At 43.3% G+C, this 22,044-nt stretch overlaps 2 protein-coding genes across 11 annotated transcripts in view; one reads left to right on the top strand and one right to left on the bottom strand.

Moving 5' to 3' along the window:
• The first annotated feature begins 1,480 nt into the window (after nt 1-1,480).
• Nucleotides 1,481-6,997, top strand: LOC102048295 (interferon-induced protein with tetratricopeptide repeats 5). The gene is made up of 2 exons (XM_005433739.4): nt 1,481-2,310; nt 4,968-6,997. Exons 1-2 carry the CDS (start codon nt 2,306-2,308, stop codon nt 6,406-6,408), a joined length of 1,446 nt encoding a protein of 481 aa, XP_005433796.1. The 5' UTR covers nt 1,481-2,305; the 3' UTR covers nt 6,409-6,997.
• A 3,698-nt stretch (nt 6,998-10,695) lies between these two features.
• Nucleotides 10,696-22,044, bottom strand: part of SLC16A12 (solute carrier family 16 member 12) — a 38,003-nt gene continuing 26,654 nt past the window's right edge. For 4 of the 10 annotated variants that reach the window (XM_027797500.2, XM_055720807.1, XM_055720808.1 and 1 more), the window contains 6 exons: nt 21,925-22,007; nt 19,463-19,566; nt 18,084-18,227; nt 15,121-15,712; nt 13,743-14,002; nt 10,696-12,628 (listed from right to left, as the gene is read on the bottom strand). In XM_027797500.2, coding sequence (XP_027653301.2) covers nt 12,369-12,628; nt 13,743-14,002; nt 15,121-15,712; nt 18,084-18,227; nt 19,463-19,566; nt 21,925-22,007 — 1,443 coding nt within the window. In that variant the 3' untranslated portion in view covers nt 10,696-12,368. Of the gene's footprint in view, nt 12,629-13,742; nt 14,003-15,120; nt 15,713-18,083; nt 18,228-19,462; nt 19,567-21,661; nt 21,865-21,924; nt 22,008-22,044 lie in introns of all 10 variants that reach the window. The other 6 variants (XM_055720810.1, XM_055720811.1, XM_055720812.1 and 3 more) reach the window with 3 other exon arrangements.

Raw genomic sequence — 22,044 nt, 5'->3', positions numbered from 1 at the left:
TGAAGCCCTCTACAATGCCGGGAGCCTTCCTGGAGTGAGTGCTGCCCAGCAGCTTTGGGGTGGCCCCGGCTCCCCCCAGCATCTCGAGGCAGAGCCATGACCCCGCCAAACCCGCAGGAGCAGCAGCTTGCTCCCAGATCCAGGGCTTCACTCTGCCCTCTGCAGATGCTTCCTAGACACTTGTGAGGGTGGGCAAACAGACTGCTCATGCCACAGAAGATAAACGTTTATAAGCCAGCACCCAAAATTCTTGAAAACATACAAATTGGCAGTTAGAGATTATATAAATTTATGAATAAAAACATGGGATACTGTTAATTCTTGTCTGTAGTTGCAGAGGTTGAACATGATGGCAGCAGCAGCAGTTCCGAGGTGATAATGAGGTTTGATATAAGTGACTTTCTGGCCTGTTAGGACAGAGTGACAACCTTGTGCATTCTCCACTAAAAGCCTCACAAAAAACGAGGAGGGGAGCTGACACTGTCATATGCCAGGAACAAAGAGAAGCCTTATGAGGAATTTTTATTATTTTGCATTTTAATGTTACTTTATTATTATTATGCAATTTTAGTTGCTCATTCCTATAAAGGGGGGTGGGAGGTGGACAACAACGACACACCCCTCAAATCCTACAGATATTAATTATGAAAGGACATTAGAGAGTATTTAATTAAACATATTTCTTAGCAATATGCTCTCACATTTGAAAACAGAATGGAATCAAGAATGGAGAGAGGTTCTGTGATGTTACTTAAAAGATCTTGTTTATAGGTAAAGAGGAAGCAAATCTTCTATAAATGGGTAAAGAAGATTTTTTTTACTAGTATAATGAAAATCTTATTCTAATGCAAGAATTATCTTTAGTCTAGGTCTAATTATTACAAAACCAGAAAGAATTAAAATGAATTTAAAGCACTTTTTTACAGAAAAAAACCACAATAATAGTAATGTTATGGTTAAACTTCTTACACAGGCATGTGCGCCTGCATGGACACCTCTTAGTTTCTATTCCTTCCCCTAGAGACTGCTCCTCTGAGCATTCATATCAGTAGCTTGCAGCTGCTGAAGGGAATAACACCAACAGTCATCAGCCACTAGCATCTTTTCTTGGAACAAACACAATGCTGATGGTGGTGGTTTCTGCTTCCTCTCCCCAGGATCCACTTCAGGTCATATTTATATGTCTGCCAGCAAGCTTTTGCACCTTCCTTTTTCTTCACTGGTCTGCAGCTTCAGGTTACATCTGAATTTGCTATATATAGTGCCATTTACTTACGTTAAATAGTATTTCTTTGATCTCTTTGTTACCCCTAAAATCAATTTTATCAAGCCAGATCTGCATTTATTTTCTTTTTTTTTTTAAACTAAGCATCAGCGAATTGTTTATATCCATAGGTGTTGCAGTACCCAGCTCGCGCCCAACCTCTGTTAACATGTAGTCCTGTAACACTTGGTGCTAGCCACAGGCCGTGAGCCTTGCACTGAGTTTGCACCATCTGGGGCCTGAAGCTTGCCAGGACTGCTCTGCCTGACCCTGTCTTGACCTGCCCGCAGCTTTGTTCTTCTCATCACAGCGAGGACAGCAATTTCTTAAATTGCCTGTCTGTATCTGATTTGTTTCACTTTCATTTATCTTTGTGCAGTACAACTGCAGTTTTCTGTAGGGAGCAGAAACAAGCAGTTGTTCTTAGGTGGGATGAGGTATTTGGACTCTCTCATACAAGGGAATAGCGCAGAGAAACGCAGGCCTGGTACAACAGCAGAGACCTTGCGGGGTGGAGACATGGGACAAAGGGATGCAGGCAGGGGTGATAAGGTGTTGTCTGAATGTTATGTGGGTGACGCAACACCAATAAAACACCTGAAGTATGGTGCAGAACTGTGCAAAGATGCATCAGCAGAGAGAGGAGGGGGAAATGACCCTTTCCTAGCCTATGCATGATAACCAGGTCAGCCTATACTAGCCTGAAACATTCTCCTTATCGTAGATGCCTCTGGATTCGGACAAAGTAAACGCTGAGAGCTATTAGGAGCTGTTGCCACATTCTGCACAACACTGTAATGCATGGCACAGAGCCAGGCTGAAAAAAGCAGCTTAGGGACTCGTAAGTTTCTATTCCCCTACTGGCGACTGTTCTAGCTTCTTCTGCAGATTCAGATACATGCTGAAGTTTCACTTTCCGGTTCCTGGGAAATTGCTCACAGATCACGTGAGGGATGAGCACATAAAAGGGAAGTCACAACAACACTGCGCGGCACTCTGGCTTTGAAGGTACCTGAGGGCAAGGAGCAGAGAAAGAAAACCATGAGGTAAGTGAGCAACCAAGTCTCTGAAAGATGTTTTTTTGTCATGCCATGGGAAAAATTACACTTATTATTTACATAAATGTAAGTAGCGAGGGACTTTGGGAATGATCTGAAAAGCAGAAAATATTTTACAGAATATTTACTGGAAGAATCAAAGTAAAATAAAGGTGCTGCTGAATATTGTGATGTTACTGCTTTTCCGACAAGGGCCAGTCTCTGTGAACAGGCTGGCAGTCAGAAAAGCTATGTGCATGCAGTTCAGGGATGAAACCCAGGCTGCAGCCACAGCTGGTACCCAGCCAAATGGGCGACTGGCACTGATGCATTTGAGAGTTTGCTTCCTGATCTCTGCTGTTGTGAGGAGCAGCAAAGAGGGCAGTGGAGGTTCTGTGCTGCAGCTCTGAGCGTGAGAGGGGGTAGCGTTTCCCGAAGCCTGTCACACATGCACGGAGGCACATGTGTGCACACACACATGCACACAAACAGGGCAAAGCCAAGGTGTTTATGACAACTTTGGAAACTGCATTTATCAGTTATGTGTTGAACTAAGCTAAACTGTATTTGATCTGCATCACAAACCTGGTTTTGTGACAGTCATGAATATTCGTTTTCCACAAATGTCTTTTCATTAATTGCTCTCCACTGCTCTTTTCAGCCATGGACATTGTCATGGTACTCAGCTGAAGCAATAAAAAACAATACATGTTTCGTTTTAATTGAATGGGACTACTTAAATGATTATTTGTAATACAAAACTATTCCTGCTGATTTGGAAGTCAACATCTGTTCTGTGGTATTCACATATAGCCAAGGGTTTCTAACAAGGTAGTGGCAATAACAGGAACTCACTCTCGCTTCCCCTCCATCCCAGAACTGCAATTACCTCACATATAGCTTTCTAATTAGGAACTGTTATTAATACCAATCAAAACCATGAGTTAGGCAGATGAGATTCTTTGAGAAAGGCAAAGAAGTCTGTAAAACAAAGGTATGCATGCATTAACAGCATTTGTAAACACTGTTTTTCCTCTGACCTTCCTCCAGTACCTCTGTGTCAGATGGTTTGGGTGGAAATGTGTGTTCAGTGTCGCTTTCCCCGCTGTCCTTCATGCTGTCCCAGAACCTCTAAGAACTGCTTCCCAATTCCTCCTTGATTTGCCTCCTCATAATTTTCCAGTCTTTCCACTCTCTCTTTTTTTTTTTTTTTTTTTTAAACCAAAAGATGTTTCCGCTTTTACCTGATTGTGCAGTTGAGTGGCAGCACACATACCATGCAGGTTGTTAGACCCTCTGGGTTCTACAGGAGGGAGAGCAGAGAAATCTTTCTGACAAAGAAGGATGTGACTGAGAAGCTGGGTTATAAAGTCATATGGAATTCCTCCTTTAAAGGAGAGCACAATATGGACTAAAGTGTTATCTCTGTGTTGTAAAGGTTTGTCCTCGATAGATGGTGGGATAAAAGCTGGTCTGCACACCACACAGAGGCACAGGCAGGCAATAGCAGGAGGGGGAACCCAACTAACACCCTGCCCCAGCTGCTTCCCGGCCATTCCTAAGAGCCATCAAGCCCATCCCCACGCACATGGAGGAGTACAGAGGCACAAGGGCAGGTGGGGACCTCCCGGTGCCCCAGTCAGGGACATGAGCCCCCCACCCCCACCCCAGGCTTCCCCAGGGGACCCTCAGCCCCATGGGCCACGGGGACACCCAGCACCAGGGGTCCATGGGCGTGCCTAGGGATACGGGACACATTACAGGATGCATGGAAAAGCATTTGGGGATTGCACAATGGGATGTTTGGGGAGGGGACCAAAGGAAAGGAGGGATCTGGGTGATTTGGGATGGAACAAATGTTGAAAAATAGAGAGGGGTAAAGGGGTATTAAGGACCAGTTGCATGTTACCAGGGTCTGGTCAGTATGTGTGCCTGCACGTGTGCGTGTCTATGGGTGAGGCACCTGGGTGAAGAGAGGATCCCCGACCAGCTCCTGGAGGTCCAAAGCCAGCTTCTGGGGATCCATAGCGTTAATAAGCAAGTGAGTGTGTGGTCTGTACCAGCAAGTGGTTGCTCCTTCAGGGGCCTGTACACCCAATAGCCAGCAGCTGGGAGACTGGTGGGATCAGTAGCCAGCTACTGGACATATTAGTACAATCATAACAAAAATGGTGCTATGATCTAACAAACGAGGATTTAGAAATACAAAACATTAAAAATGAAATTTATAATCCAAACCATAAAACAGGCAGAGATACGGGAAAGGCACTACATCAATTTCTCTGTATTCTGAGGTGAAGTTTTGTATTTGATTACCTCTTTTGGGTAGGCTTCAGCAATTGTTCCCAGCATAGGAAATACATTCCTGAGGCCTGGAGGTATGCCAGCTTTACCACAGAGACTAGCCCTCCTCTTTGACATCCAGACCACCAGCTCTGTTGCTGCCTAAGAGGTGTCCTTATTCACTGGCAAGGGGAATTACTAAAATAACTATTCAGCTCTTCAGACCTATGGCTTCCCACAGCTTTGTCTTGTTTGAAGTATCGTTGACTAGTGGCACCAGAGGAGGTATTGCCTGCTTCTGAAGTACATTGTGCCTGGTTTAAAAACAAGAGTAACATAAAAGCAAATGGAGTATAATTAAGTTTTTCTTTGATTTCTTCTAGTACCATTTCCAAGAATTCCTTGAAGAGCTCCCTGTTGAAGCTAGAATGTCATTTTACATGGACTTTGCTGAAGCAGGACGTGGATCTCGATGACCTAGAGGAAACAATAGGCGATCAGATCGAGTTTTTAACAAAATCCAACATCAGAAATTATAATCTATTATCCTATATATGCCATCTAAAGAATTCAAATGAGGAAGCCCTGAGAAATCTCCAAACAGCCGAAGAATTAGTTAAAAAACATCATCCAGATGAAGCTGCCAAAAAAAGTCTTGTTACCTGGGGGAACTATGCCTGGATCTATTACCACATGAAGAGATATGAAGAAGCTCAAACTTACGTGAGCAAAGTGGAAAAGAGCTGCAAAAAGCTTTCAAGTACTGCCCATTGGAAGGTTCAGCTTCCAGACATCTATGCTGAGCAAGGATGGGCATTATTAAAGTTTGGGAGAAAATACTATGAGAGAGCAAAGAATTGCTTTGAAAATGCTCTGAAGAATGAACCCAATAACCCAGAATTTAATACTGGTTATGCAATAGCAATGTATCGTTTGGAAGAATTTTCCTGCCGTCCACATGAAGATGTAAGTGCACCCTCCCTTCAGCCCCTGAAGCGTGCAGTGGAACTAAATCCAAATGATACTTTCATTATGGCATTACTTGCATTAAAACTTCAGGACTACAAGCAAGTTGATGAAGGGGAGAGATACATTGAAGAAGCAATGCAGAAAACTCCTGATCTTCCTTATTTCCTGCGGTATGCTGCCAAATTTTACAGAAGGAAAGGAGAAGTGGACAAGGCACTGGAGATTTTGAAAAGGGCCCTATCAGTGACACCAAAATCTGCCTTCTTGCATCACCAACTAGGACTGTGCTACAGAGCAAAGCTGTATCATTTGAAAAAGACTACAAGATATCCACCTCAAGAGCAACTGGAGGAACTCATCCGACTTTCCATTTTTCATTTTAAAACAGCAACTGACCAAAAGACAAAATTTTTTTCTGCCTATACTGACCTAGCAAGCATGTATGCAGAAAAAAGGATGTACAAAGAAGCAGAGGAGGCGTTTCAGAAAGCACTTGACACAAATATTATGTTGTATGATGATAAACAACAGTTCTACTACCTTTATGGAAACTATCAGCGTTTTCATATGAAATCAGAATCTGAAGCCATTAGGTGTTACCTGGAAGGGCTGAAAATTGAAAAAGAATCTCATGCAAGAAATAATTGCAGTGATGCTCTGAAAAAATTGTTGGAACAGAGAGTTCGGAGAGGTTTAGAAGATGCAACAGATTTTGGTGCACTTGGACGTCTTCATAATCTAAATGGTGAGAAACATAAAGCAATTGAGTGCTATGAGAAAGCCATGGCATTGTGTCCCAACAATGAAGAATATCTGAGTGCATTATGTGAGCTACGACTTTCCATCTCAAGCTAAAGTTCCCAAAAATCCTTCACACCAGAAAAAAAAACAAACCCAAGGACATTTCAACACTCTCTCAAATTTTTTTCCTTTATTTATTTAATTTTTTTTAAAGATTGAAGTTATAACCAGATGGAACATTTGGTGGCATCCCTAGAAACCGCAGATGATGATTGTTCATTTGTTCATTCAACAACAGAGCAAGCTTGGAAAGACTAAATAATAGCTATCTTAGTCTTCAATGTTAATGTTGGTATAAAGGTGATGTTTAAGTAGAATCTGTAGAGCACAGAACTTCTAAGCTGGAAATCAGATCTTACCTTCTACTAAGAAAAAGTTAAGGGAATCATAATGTACTATTTCATCCATCCACTTGAAAGTCAAGTTTATACACAAATGGAATTTCTGACGCTTTTTCAAATATTAAAAAAAATTGGGGTTTTTTTAGTGTTATTTAGAAGAAGCTTTTGTTGAAGACTTGTTCAGTTTACTACCTTGCATGCTGTTTAACTGTGAAAAATAACCACTGTTTGGCTAGTTCACTGGAAACCTTACAAAATATTTATTATTGTCGTGAAATATTAAAGAGCATTGCATCCATCAACTGTTGCTTCTGGTGTCTCTTTGCTGACCAATCCTCATGTTAGTAGATGAAAGAAAGGGAAATAACCATTCAAAAAAAATAGCAGGGAAAAAGGTTTGGCAGGATATGAAAGGGTTGGGAGATAGCCCCATTTATTTTCCCAAATTTTCAGTAAAGCTGGCTTCAGAGGTGTTGCACCAAAGAATTAAACTGTGCAGAAACCAACATCCTTCTTGTTTACCCAAAACCACACTCTCAGGAGCCACTACAGCGAACATCTGGAGAGGAAGGAAAGGCAGTTGTTGACATGCCAGAGAGATGGCTATCTGTAGCCGTGCTTGTGAAAGAAACCAGGGACAGAAAACACACACTAGGAATGTACAAAACTGGACACGGAGGGCAGAGCGCAGCTAGAGCAGAGTTGCATGAGCACCGGAGAACAGGGCAGCAGAACGCGAGGGGCATGTGGGGAAAGGGGTGGGTGCCCACAGAGCCTGCATGAATGGAAGGGTGGGCTGCAAGGACAGAATGTGTGTAGGAGTTGTTTGTCTTCAGATATCAAACTAAAAATCAGTATTCTTTACAACAGGACGGCCTAATTCCATGGTATTGTGCCTTAGTACAATAGCTCATGGTGCTCAGGGAAAACTAATGCCATAGCTTCAAAAACACTTCTGAGCCCTAGCCAGCAGCATAGAATGAAGCAAACTGGCCCATCAGGAAGGATGTGCACTTTTGTTTCCAGCCAGCCTGGAGCATTCCTGCCCCCGCAACAGCAGTCCCATGTACAGACAAGATGACAGGCCTGAAGGCGTATAAAATCTGATGCCAGACTATGAAATATCAAGAAACCTCTCCCCTCTCAGCTTTCCCTCGAAGTCTTCCATAATACAAGCAAAAACGAGCATAACAGCAAATTACAAGCACCCTTTCTTCCTATGAAAGGGCTGGGGCAAAATCCATCCTTGTTTTCCAGCCATTTGCCAGGTTCTGTATTACAAAGAAAGATGGCCCTACCTAGGGAAAGGGTGGGGAGGAAGAACGGGAAAGGACTGGGAACAGGACTGACCACTCCTGAGAGCTGGTAGGAACACCAGTAGGGTTGAAGTCAGGAATTGGTGACTACCTATGGTGTTGTGCTCAGCGGTGTGGGCAATAGGGTACGTTAGGGGACTTCACTGCCTTTCTCAATCTTGAGGCTTCTAATACCAGCATCCTTACCACCCAAACCCTCCTGAGCGCACGGAGGGCAGCAGGGAAGCATTCGAGGAAGAGGTGGTGCAGGTTCCTGCGCTAGCACATCTGTGCTCCCCTCCGCACCCTGCCACCAGGGCCTCTCCCGCCCCTCTCCAGGAAAGTGAAGTTTGAAGGAATAAGGAGAAGCAAGAAGGTATTTGAGGAAAAACATGAGCCTGAATTTTTACGAAGAGCCAGAGCAGCTCAATCTCCTTCACAGCGAAGAGACTGCCGGCGAGCTCCGGGGGACGGTGCTGGCCGCAGCTGCCCGGGGATGCTCTGTCCAAACGCAGCGTCCCGTCCCTGCCTAGCGCCGTGCGAACGCGCAGAAATGCACCCACCGGGTGGTGCTGCTGCATCGCCCGGCGTGGGGACCGGGCTGGGGAAGCGGGCGAAGGGAAACCCACGTTCCGCCGTGCCCCAGCCCAGCCCTCGGCTCGCCAGGCACGAATCCAGCACCGCGAGTGGCGCAGGGGACAAGGAGGGAAGGCAAGCCTTCAGGAAGTATTCATTTATGAATCAAAAGCGCCGTCTAAATTACATTGAAAACTCTGCGGGAATACACCAGTACGGTTACTTAGAAGCTATTACTTATTGAGGCAATCCCAACTAAGGTATTTATTGAGGCAATCCCAACTAAGGGCTTCGCTATGCTGACCAAGAAGTACCGTTACAGCTTAACTTAAACAAGCTCTTCCTTCTCATATAAGTATTTCTAACACTTCAGAAAGCAAACAAGGAATTGTTGTGGCAATATAAAATGCATTCACCATATAGTAGCACAGAAAATGTTTGTTTTTCATGAGATAAAATATCATTCAAGCTGGCAGAAATGTTTCAGGCTCAAAGTTTTCTTTTTTTTTTTTATTCCTCCCCCCCCCCCCCCCCCGCCCCTGGAAACAGGGTTATTGTTCAACGGAAGGTACTTGACTTTTCCAATGCTGTTTTCACACGATTTTTCAGTGTAGAATGCATTAAGTGTTCCAAAGCTGTTCTGATAAAAATTATCACTAGAACAAAAGCAATTTCAAAAGAATGATGATTTCCCCATTTCAAACCTCATGCAATGGGAAACAGGATAACTTCAGCAGCTGTAAGCAGTTTCACCTACACGGAATTCCTGTTCCCTGAATGGAACGGAGTATTATCCCAGGCAGGATTCATTTGAGGTAGGCTCCCCCTGGCTCAGCCAGACGTTACCCCAGCCAAGCCAGACCACCGTCCCAGGAAGCCAAGAGGCTCGGTGGTGCAGTGCCCCATCCGGGCTCATACCCAGCAATGCTCCGCAGGGCTGGAGGGAAGAGGCAGTGGCAGCCTGGCAAATTGTTCACAGCTAGCCCAGGTATCTCTGCTTACTGCTGTGCTGCGCCATGCCGGGAAATGCCCTCTATGGAGGACAGCCCGAATACTGTCACCTCTGAAAAAACATTGCAGATACAATAAATCATTCTTTAAGAACAGAGTAATCCAGAAACTTCCATATATGCGTCACCTGAAATATTTCACATGGCAGGATGAAGGTGGACTGTTCAGTTTGGGTTGTGTGGACCAAGGGGTAGAAGTTTGGCATGAGGTTTCACATACCTGGATTTATTCCCGTCTCTTCCACTCACAGGTCATTTCTTGTTACTCTTCTTTCCTTCTGTTTCTTGGTGGGAAGATTCGTGACAGGGTTGATGTTTCAGTGTGTTTTAGGCACAGAAAGCATCATTCTGGTACACAACCTTTTGTCCATTGGCTTAAGTCAGAGCAGAAACAGTGTTAGAAAACCCTGAAAAAATTCTACCATTTTCTACAAAAGGTCTGTATATAAACCCACTTGAATATTTTCTGCTAAATCTGATATTTAAAACAAGAAATGCTGCCTTAAACACATAAATGGAAAAGCCTATGAAAAAATATCTTGAAATAATAATAATAATAAAAATATTTTAAAAAGCTAATAATTCATTACACAGTATTGTTTACTAGGATAAAAATACATATAGTATTATTCCAACAGGCTTTTACAATATGCAGTTCTGGCATGAACTGCTGACACAGTGATGTCGTAAAGTTTTTTGTAATGTAAATACAGTGGTAATTTATAACCTGTTGAAAATAACTTATCTTCTTTGTAGACCACACTATTTCCTACTTTTTTAATATTAAAATTTTGCATTAACATCTAAACCAGTATCTTAATCTCTAATTAATAAAGCCACTCCCCAATGCATATTTTTCCTAACTCATTAAGAAATAAATACTCATGAGTAATTTTTTGTCTTTTTTTATGAACCTTATGTTTAAATTAAAATTAGTACCCAAGACTTAATTGCCATGCAGAGCTGGAAACTGGAAAAAGGTTATACATCATTAGTTTTAAGCAGTTTTTGCACTCCCATCTCTTATTCTGTGGTCTGTGCACATAAATCATGCTACTGGCTCTGACTGTACTTCTGAAGCAGGGCAGTAAGAAATGCTTTGTTTGAGCACAGACAACCGAAGTCAAAGAACTTTAATATGTTATATTTCAAATATGCATGAATAATAAAACTACTTGATACACATACTATTCATATATATATATATGTAAATACATTATATACCTATGGCTGTACTCTTGATCTAAATCAAACTGTTAAACATCAGTCTATGTTGCTTTCCCTTCTGAAGCACAGAGCTGAATAGGACACCACGAGCAACCATTGCTACACTGCAGATGATTAGCAAAACTAGTAGTTCAGCATTGATTACAATTATTTGGACTCTGATCAATTTGCTAATGAACAGAACGCAGCTGTACACAGCATCAAATGACAGAAATGATTTGCATTGCAGACTGTGAAGTTTCTCCAATGCTGACAACTCTGTCTCACAATGTTGACAACAAAGTCTCACTCTGGAAACGTACAATCATCCCATTATTTATTAGACCATCACATCAGTAATTTAACCCATGAGCTACACTCATTCCATAGCTCCCGTGTCACAGCCAGGCTGTAATATATTCCTCATACACATGGCAGGAAACCATCGGCAAATTGCCACAGTTGTGTTCTGGCCATCCAGGACAAGTGACCTGATCAGCTCTTCAGCTGGCACAAACGAGTAATTTGCACCACCTGAAGCCACAGCTCCTGGGCACGAAGAGAGACAGACTTGTCACTGCAACGCACAGAAAAAAACTTTGCCAACATTCTCTTTACTAATAGCCTGTGGAGCGGGTAGCCTCTCACTCATCTGCTTGTACAGCCTCTACATTTCTTCAACAGCTGCTGATTTTACAGAAGGAAGAGGCTCTGTATTTGGGAACACACGAGCTCCTCCTCTGCTCTCCTGAGCTGCCTTTGGGCTTCAAACTAATGCAGCTAAAGCAGGTTTGTCTATCAGTGTGCTTAGTCCCCTGGCACAGATTTACTCTTGTTCAGATAGGAGGGCAGCCACAGCACCTCTTCCACCCTCCCAGACACAGATCAGCTCGATGATCATACCTGGAAAGTCAATGCTTAAAAATTCAAGCTTTAAAGATATCCAGGAGAAAAATAGCAAGCACCTCAAAATTTTGCTGTAGGGGCTTGCGAAAGTAGATCTAAAACCATATTTGAAATGAAATTGCAATGTATGTACAAAATTCAGGCACATTGTAAAAACTAAAGCTGCTTCAGAGATACTTTCAGCATAAATCACAGTTTCCTGCCTGATTTTCTAAAAAACAAAACAAAACAAAAAGAGGCTTTGGCATTTGAAACAGTCATTTGCAAAGAGTTTAATGCAGACTGATAGACGTGGAACGATTTTTGTTGTGTGTGTGATTACTCCATTGAAACATAATAGACCAGAACACCAGTTTTGGTGACTGATTACTTTATAGTTTTATTTTGATTGTAGCCAATTATCATCTTTGAGATTACCTGTGGAGCTGACATACTGCATTTCAAATAAATCTGTGATCATTTGTATCTACAAACTCTATTTTCAGTCTAGCTTTCTTCTATTACTGCATTGACTTGGTATTACTGTTGCTGTGCATAGATTTTAGACAACTAAAACATGACAGAAAAATCTAAATGAGAGTTGCCTTGTTTCACAGAAGTAGTATCTTCAACAGCATAACACTATAGAGCTACCACCGCCTCACTCATGGCTGTGCAGTACTGAATCTTGTCAGTACTTGTCATCTGTTGTAGCTGTTTTTATCCACCGCCAAAAATTCAATGTCCTTTTGGTCTAATTCTGCTGTGACAGAATAAGCTATTGCTCCATTTGTCCAGATGTGCTGTTTTGTGCCCGTATCATTGGTGAGTGACCGCAAATACGTTCTTTTGATTTTCTTTGCTAGTCTTGCAACGCACAATAATGTTGAACTACATATCATAGAAAATCCACACAGGAGGAATGATGCAGTATAGCTGCCAGTTGTGTCCACAAGCCAACCTGCAGGAAAAAAAATCATGTTTTTTTAAAGGTCCACCAGAATACTGATAATTTACAAATGCTGTGATCAACAGGAGTTTTATGAATGTCTGGAGTTATCATGTTTAAATACAATCCAACAATACAGGTTCATATCACCATCGGTATACTTCTACCTCCTGGGGCAGGGGAGGGATTTGTCCTCAGGAGGCAGATAAGATTTTTATGGGCTTTTGTTTGAAGGTTAAATCCATGAGAAAAGGCACAGCAGTCATCACCACAATATTAAATAAACATCTTTTGACTGCATGGATTTAACTGGTAGTCTCTAGACATGCTTAGAGCGCCCTGGGATTAAATACTGTGTGCATGAGATCCTTTTGCAGAAACATCTAGTGAGTTATGCCCTAGGCTCATGCATCACCTAAAATAATTCAGTTTTGCAGTAACTTTTGCTATGGAAAAATAAATTAAAAGCTTCAGAAGCAGGGATTTATTAGGAATTGAGGTGAACAGCAGACAAAATACGCAAGACATATGTATACATGCTTGTTTGAAAAAAAGATCTCTGACCTTCCACAGTATTCAAAACTGTGTCAAGCTCTTTCTAAAGAGAGTACAGCTCTCATCCTTACTTCACTGTAATGGAACCAACAGGGAAAATGATGACTAGATATTACAGTGATGAGCTTGTGACCAAACAGTAGCAAAGCTGACTCACCCACCTGTTCAAAGCAGTTTGAAGATGAAAAGATCAAGCCCTCTAAACCAAAAAATACTTTGGAATGAAACTCTCTTTAGGCTACATTTTCAAAATCATGTAATTTCACAGTGAAATATTTTGTTCTTTCTACTTGCACAATTTCTGAACTACATGGTGACATAACAGCTCTTAGAAGCCCCATTCCATACTGTTTTTTTTAAATTCAACTCCCTCTATATGTAGAAATCAGCCCATCAAGACAAGGCTTAGGTGGGATCTAAGTCTTATGAAGGTCTAGGTGTGTTATTTCTCTGCCTAGGGGCTACCTCCACATTTAGTGTGCATTTGCTGTCTTTCCTCTCCTTTCACATCACACCAATAGGCAAATCTGAAGTAGCGATAAGATTACAGGAAAGTAATTTGTGAACTGACCTGCAACAGGCGGGCTCACTAAATATGGTATGGCATGTAGAAAATACACGACACCCAGTGCTGATGATAAGGAAGAAGTTCCCACTACATCTGCTGTCATAACTGGGATCAGCGTTACATAGGCTCCATCGAAGTAACCAAAGGTAAATGAGAAAGGCACAAGCAAGGGGAAGTTTTGGAGAACTGGCAGGAGAAGACAACAAAGGCCATCCATTCCCACAGCAAAGAGGTAGCAAAAGTGCCGATGCTTCTTCAGACACCTGCAAATTTCAAAACAGAAAAGAAAAAGATTATCACTAGACACAGCATCTCAGTTTCTATGTCCTGGCATGCAGCACTTCAGTTTCTCTCTTATACATAGCTCAATTTTAAGTCCATTTTCTTACACAGTCTTTAAGATGAAAACCTCAGCACTGGCAAGCCCAGGTAGGGAAAGCGGCCCACTTGCAGCTGCAGAAACAGCTGGTAAGCAACGGCCCATGCTGCCTGCAGTGTTCTTCAGGCTGCTCCTAGTGAGGGGAGCCATTCCACTGCAAGGATTTTGCAGTCCTCTGAAGTTTCAATGTACAAAGCAGTATTTCATCAGGCTTTTTACATATTCCAGCTCAGCAAGGTGCTCCAACGATTACACAAAAAATATTATGCTATACCTCTCTTAATCGTCATCCTTCCCATCAGCCCTTAAACACTGGAGATAGCATGAGCTAAGTGAGATGGCAATTCCCTTTCTCCATGCCCCACAAACCCAATAACTGATTTTTCCCACAAACTGAATAAGCACGAAGAATGTGTCCTTTAGGATCAAAATCTTTCTTAATTTAGCCTGTCTCTACTGATGTTACAGATGTCTGGAGTGAGCTGAGTTAGCAAAGCATGGTGAGCTTTACATACTGGAGCATGTGAAACAATTTTAGGTCAGTCCTCCTGAGTACGTGTCTGACAGTGTAAAGCCAGCCCCTTGACCCTCTTCCATAACTCCTGTGCCTCCCCAGCAGCACGAAAGAGATGAAAAGGCAGAGGAAGCAGAGTGTGATCCTCTAGGAGACAGGTACAGAGGATCACACTCAACATATCTCAGGCAGGGGGTTACATTTCTACTGTCAAATGCGAGTGCTTTGCACAAACACATAATTTCTTCAGGGCGAAAAAAGGTACTAAACCAGCAGAATTGAACAAACTCAAAAGAGACAAAAACATTAAATAGTAAGCATTTCTGAAAGTTAGACTGTGTGGTGCTCTTTGTTCTGTTGTTGTTGTTATTGTGTGTGTACATGCTACAGAAAAAGTCCATACTGTTAACTTTTAAATGTATTATACCTCACCTGGAGCCAGCCTCCCACCAGCTAAAGCTTACACTTGCTTAGCCATAAGCCATTACCTTCTGTCTGTTAGCCATCCAAAGGTGATATTACCAATGATGTCTATGACACCAAGTATGGACATGAGGAAGGCAGCCTGGTGATGACTCACTCCAACGCTCAAAGCATAAGGCACTAGGTAGACAAAAAGAGGGCTACAGCCATATGCCATAAATAAAACTGACACTGCCAGCACCATGAAGCCTGGCATCAGTAAAAAGTCATATTCCTTCCATGAACAGTAGCATAAAGATTCACGAGACCACACTTTGATTACAGGTGAACAGATGGACATTCGCTTTAAGTCTTGTTTCTGCGCTTTGGGGACATAATCCTGTTCAAGAAACTCAGGAGCAGTTTTACGGTCCTCTTTAAGAGCAATAGGCCGCATCAAGGCACCACAGACACAGAGGTTTAAAACAAAACCTCCCAGGATGAGTAAAGCTCCACGCCAGGAAAACTGCTCGATTAAGAGCTGGACCACAGGGGCCAGGATGAAGGTACCGATTCCACTTCCTGACATGGCTATTCCATACGCCAGTGCTTTTCTTTCGTTGAAGTATTTGCCCACCATGGCGATGGCTGGAGAGTAACAGAGTGCAAACCCAAGTCCTAGAAGAGAAAGCACAGTGCAGATGGCTTAATACTACGCACGACATACGGAACACATTAAATTAAACCACATAACCTACTTTCATTAGCACAAATGACTGGGAAGCTTTTTCTGATTCTGTATCACGCACAGTGTGAAGAGAAACCAGGCTGACTCCTTTACTCCACTGTCAGAGTCATGGGCTTGACAAACGTAACAGATCATCATTAACCCGCAATAACAGGGCTCAGCAAGAAGTGATGGGGTTCACTTAATAACAAGGACAATCAATAAACATCAGGGAAATGGCGTGTCAGCCTCTCCCGGATGCAAGATGAGGTCTTGTTTCAGGGACTGTGCAGATGCTGGCACCAAGCACACTGTCCTGATGAAGCACCACTCTGTGTTTCGGTCTGTTGCAACCCTGAACATTAGTTTCCAGGTCTCTGAAACACAGTACAACAAGTCTGTCTCTGTTACTAATATTCTACAATAAACCTTTTTTAGTCAGCTGAACAAACTCCACACAGCAGCTGCTTGGAGTCCTGACCAGTTTAAATCCCTTCCTACAAGTAAAGAGGGGGGAAAAGCCTCAGAAAACAAAGCCATGTCCAATTTAGTAAACAAGTAAGATATATCTCTTGGATTGGGAAAAGGATTGTGGTCTCTGCTGTGGAACCAGAGAGCAGATTTTAATCATCACATGCTTGCTCTAACACTAAAACATGTATTCCCGAATCAGCCACAGAAATGAGTTCCTGACTGGGGTTTTGGAGCATGTTGTACATTGAGGGTAAAACGGTCCCCACTGCCTTTGGCAGAACTTGGCAATCGATGAGATAATCACCTGGTGCTGTAACCAGCTTGCCACGTCCTCCTCAAAGGCTGCACTGTGCAGGGTGGGCACTAAGCCTGCCAGGATGGGATAAGCGGATTAGAGGGACTCTGGGCAGCAGGTCCCCACTCTGGCACCCCTCAGAGCTGGGGTTGGACCTGTGTGGGCAAGTAGGGCCAGAGGGGCAGCCCTGAGCTAGACATCATCACTCAAGAGCTGTGAAAATCAGACTATTTCACATACACACCATTTATTTTTTTAGTGAGATGGCAGGGGGAAATAGGTCCCCAAAAAGCCAATAAATATCCCGTGAAAAGTAGAAATGCAAAGTTTGGGGCTGAAAACTTTTTCATACTTCTTAGAAGGAGCTCTGCTACTTATTGCCACTCCCTCATCTCACCTCTGCTTCACTCTTCACAGCTTCAAGTCCTGCAGCTTTTATGGATTTAGACATTCACCAGCTACAACATCCCACCTCCTCTCTGGGTTGGGGCACCACCTCTAGCCTTTATGAACAGTTCACCTCTCCATTAATCAGTCCCCATGGAACAGAACTTCACTGCTTGTAGAACCAGCTCTTTGCAGCTCCACCTATAAGGCACAACTGCTTTTCCACCTCAGTATTCGCAGTGGTCCTTGCTAAGGAAGCTTCAGTGGCATTAGTATGGTATGTGGCACAGTCCCTCGAGTTACAAGGAGTCTTTTTATTTGTTATGAACACATTTGTCAAAGATTAACATCGTAATACAGGAGTGACATGCACGACAAGAAAGAATTTTTTTATTTATTTTTTTTTTAACAAATAAGCTGTTGGCAGCATGTGAACTGCAGTAATTCCACTAACTTGTTACTGAACAGCAGGGGACCAAGTACAAGGGCTTATATCACCGTGGCTACCAGGTCAGTATTAATGAGGAAAGAATGTCAGTGTGACCATGGGCACCTCTCAAGTTCCTCTGTGCACAACAAACACAGGGAGATAGCACAGAGCAAAGATATTTGTTATCACCATACCTGAATACAAGTGGAAGAGCTGCTACAGCAACACTACTAACCAGCAATTTGTTTGCTTTTCAACTGGACTGTAACACAGACAAAAATAAGGTGCGCAGCTAAGGTACTAGGTATTCACCCACTGTTTCTCTGCTAACTTTTTTTTTTTAATATGCAAATATTTTTGGGCAGTCTAGAACTCTCACTATATCAAACTCCTCCCAAATCACAGGGAAAAAAGGAAGACTTTTTGTGTATCACTTGTTCCTGACCTCCCATACTTTCAAAGCTTTACCTATAGTCTGCTATCAAACAGAAATTAAAGGATTACTTTTGCAGTGTGCTGCATTTGGACTGCAGGAGAGACTGAGTGCTGAAACCCTCACGGGGCAGCCAAAGCCACTCTTTTACGATGAAAGGAATGGGTCTGAGTATCTCTACTGACCAGTGTGGTGCCAATAAGACAAGGAGAAGAGATCACCCCTCTTAAAAGGAACAACCATCATTTTTAACATTCCCGTGTTGTTTTCCTGGCAGGAACAAAGGGACTGAATGTCTCCTACCTGTAAGGACTCCTAATGATAAGTAGAGATGTTCCAGGCTGGTGGCGAATGAACTCAAAATTAGTCCAGTAGATGCAAGCAGCCCTCCTAGCATGATACCAGCTTGGCAGGACACATGATTACTTATTAAACTCCCAAGTGGGGCTTCAAAGAAACAAATAAATCTAGTAGTTAATGACAGGTTCTCTCAGACAGTTTGTTGCAATGGTCATCAAAGAAAAGGAAGCAGTAGGCAAGCAAGAGAAAATGGTGATCACAGCTACAGATTGGTCTTCTAACATCTTCCTGATCACAATGGTGTGAGCACTGAAAACCTAAAAATAATTTTCCTGAAAGTCAGGATAAAGCCAGAATTTACAGTAGCTTCTCAGCAGCCATTTTAGTAGATCAAAGTCATTACAGGACACAGCTACTAGCAATTTTGAGGGTCAAGAGAGGCCACAGCAACAGGCCACACAGTTCATTACTCCACAGTCACAACACTGAGACCTTCCTCAACCTGGAATTTGCACTTCAGCCCTCAGTAAGTTCAGGCATCCTTCCTCAGTGCTCCCTGACCTTGTGGACTCTGTGTCAGACTCAAATAGTAGAGGTCTCACATCTTTTTGACCATCTCCAGGGCTGCTACCCCTCTCCTGCACTTCTCCAATGTTGATGGCTCTCAGATCCCCTGCTTCTACCATGGTGTGTCATCACCAGCCCTCTCCCTCACACTACCTGCAATGCCAGGTTATCCTTACTTCTCTTTTTCACCCCGCAAGACATAACCTGGCTGACACAGGAGAGCAGCTATGTTTCACTCCAGCTGTGTCTCTCCTTTCTGTCTTCATAGCAATTATCATGGATTAACCCTCTTCCACAGGATTAGGCATGGATTTTCAACTAGCTGTACAATTTTAAGGTAAATCCACGAGAAACTTGGTACAACTGCTGCATTGATACATGCCATTTTTAGTAACACTGAATTTTCTTTTAAGGGAAGACTATTTGTAAACATACAACTTTGCTAAAAGGAGGATGACTGTGACTTGATCTGAAGGCAAGATTGTGTGCTGTCTTAAATATGATTCCAATCAAAAGGCAAAAGAAAGAAGTGCTCAGTTAATAGCTCTTAAATGCAACTTGTCCCACTAGACCTTGACAAAAGCACATTTCTGAAAACTTAGATCATTTGACAAAACAAAGTTCTGCTTTTCTGTAGTATGAAGACACTCCCTTCCTTCACAACTATGCTGAGGGAAGCAGCTTGGATATACCATACCCCAGAGAGCCCACAGTATCTATCTTTCCCAGCTGACTACACCAACTTGTGAACACGCTAAAACCAGATGGAGCTGAAGAAAAAGCAGCCACATTAGTCTTAAAAGGGTAATACACACCACAGAGCATCGTAGCACAGTCGACAATGGAGTGAATCCAAGCTGTTCTGGCATAATCCTGCCCAAAGTATGCCTGAAACTCCACAAAAAAAATGGAGATGCATCTAGGAAAGAAAACATGAATACCACTCTGTTGAACATGGGATATTTGCCTCACAGAAAACACTGGTCACGCTCTTCAGGTGTAAAGAATACCCACTTGAAGGTCCTCTCCAGCTCCCAGGAAAATCAAATCTGTGTTGTTCCAGAATCCCAATGAGATGGGGAAATTTTTAAACACTTTCTAAGGGATATTGGAAATGAAGGGCTACCTTAATGCATTAGGGACAAGATATGAAATGATGTCTGCAAGCTGAGTAATTCCAACATGCTCTGTGTGAGGCACCTAGGCTGGAGTGATCCAACCGGAGAAGAATCCTTGCTTTGCACTGGCAACAAATGAATCACAAACTGGTGTCCAACTATTATCCCAGCAGTGGGGTTAGACACTTGAGCTGATGTAGAACCTAATTCAGACAGATAACTACTCCAGAGAGATTATGAACATTACAATACCACGTTTCTCACTGCAGTTAGCTGCTGCTAGATTTTTATAACTCATATTATTTTTAACTGAACTGAAATGGAAGTTGTAATTATCACCAGCAAGTTATAGGTCACATTGTGATGTTGCTTCCTCGGTACACAAGGCCCCAGCTCCCCAGTTCTTCACTGACCTGGTTGCTCGCTAATGGTGGTATTCACATCTGCACAAACTGGCAGGGCAGGGTCAGCCTGAAGAGCCAACACCACCTATAGCTATGTGTTCATGGATGCACAAGTGCAAAGCAAGTGAAAAGCAAGTCATCATGAACAGAGAATCAAACACAGCAGGAGCCCATGGGTCCTCCAACAGTTTATTCAGATGCTTCCAGAAGAGGTTACTTTGCTCTACTTAGTGAGTGTTACTGTTCTACCCGTCTTTGCAGGGGAACAGATTAAAAGGCTGCATAGTTTCATTCTGATTTCTGGATCAGCAAGAGGTCCCTTCTCTCTCTCTCTTTTTTCCTCCTGCAGATCAACAAACAACTGCTTCCTTTAGCTTTTTTCTTGCACATACTTGATTCCTGTACATACTTTAGATGTGTGCCAGCCATTAGATGATTTATCAGATGTAACACATTTCACAAGTGAAAAAGGAATTAAATCCACCAGGAAATCTCTACTGTCATTACAGAATTGGAATATTTGCATACATAAACTAACCCTGTGTCAATGTTTCCATGCCCCTTTTATGCTGTTGACTCCAGGACCCCAGATTTTAGATCCCTAAACCTGGCAGCTTTATTTTAAAAGCGATATAAAATTTAAGTAGGAAACACTGTATTTACATTATACTGACTGTCCAACAAGACACTGTCTCAGTGTTCCTCACTTACCAGGGTGCTTCTCTCTATGCTTAATATAGCTTAAATGTCCATGTTCACACCCACCACGCTCCTCTGTCTCCAGCTAACATTAAAGTCTGTGTGGGAGCCATCTCACCCCATATCTATACATTATGTTTACGCAAGGCAGCATTCTATTCCCGTTCTATTTTTGAGAAGCATTTTTTATGAAATATTTTCTGCATATTTCGGATACCAGAAGGGTACAGAGAGGGGCCTCCCTCCTCCCTTGGGCACGGACCTTCTCAGGCAGGATGGTAACTGAAATGCTTGCAGTAGAAGGGGGTATCCACAGGTTTCTCAGACAGGCTCAGGAGCCAAGTAATCCCAAGTAAATCCACTGGGACTAGCAAAAACAAGCAAGGCCATGGGGTCAGAGACACACAGCAGACCCAGAGAAACCCTACATGATTCCTCCCTCCCTGACCAAACTATCTCAGCCTGAAACAACGCTGCCTGCTCCGAGCTTTGATTCTGCAGCAAATCAAGGAGCGGGTGTTGTGAGAGGGAGCAGCTGTCAGAGGCGGCGAGGCTAAAACCAGAGGTGTCATTGTGATGCCTCAGCCATCACCCACAGCCTTAGGGGCTTTGGGAAGCCTTTAAAAAGGTAGCAAGAGAGAGATTTGTACCTAGCCAGAATAACCCCTGAAGCTGTGGGGCACCAGGAGAGATCCCAAATCCTCTTTCCAAGGGGAGGGGGGAATAAAAAAAAAAAATAATCATAAAAGGGTAATGCCATAAACAGGTCAAAACCAAGAAGCAGACCCTTTACCTCGTCACGGCCCTGGTACAGATAGTGACAAGGAAGCAGCCAGCAACGATCATCCACCCCCAGCCTCCGTCGGGAGGGCTGGCATGCGGGGCCCGCCGGGGCGAGGCCATGGTGCGGGCTGGGGTGCGTCCTCCCTCCTCCCCGCCGCAGCGGCAGGGGCCACCCCGCCACCGGGGTCACCCAGCGCATGGGCCACCGGCCATCTGGGGAGAGAGAGAACACACAGGCAGAGGGGCACTCAGGGTACGCTGCGCCACCATTACCTGCACGCCGGGCTGGGACGCGCTGCTTCGGCTTTGTGGCGTGAAAGCCAGGGCACTCCTTCAAACCGGTTTGTGAAAATTTGCTGGAAAGCGAGAGCGCCATCAGAATTTGGCCCCGTG

Source organism: Falco cherrug, chromosome 9 (assembly GCF_023634085.1).
Source record: "Falco cherrug isolate bFalChe1 chromosome 9, bFalChe1.pri, whole genome shotgun sequence".
Lineage (NCBI taxonomy): Eukaryota > Metazoa > Chordata > Aves > Falconiformes > Falconidae > Falco > Falco cherrug.
The sequence above is the reverse complement of the archived record's forward strand: the minus strand, read 5'-3'. Positions and strand labels throughout refer to the sequence as shown.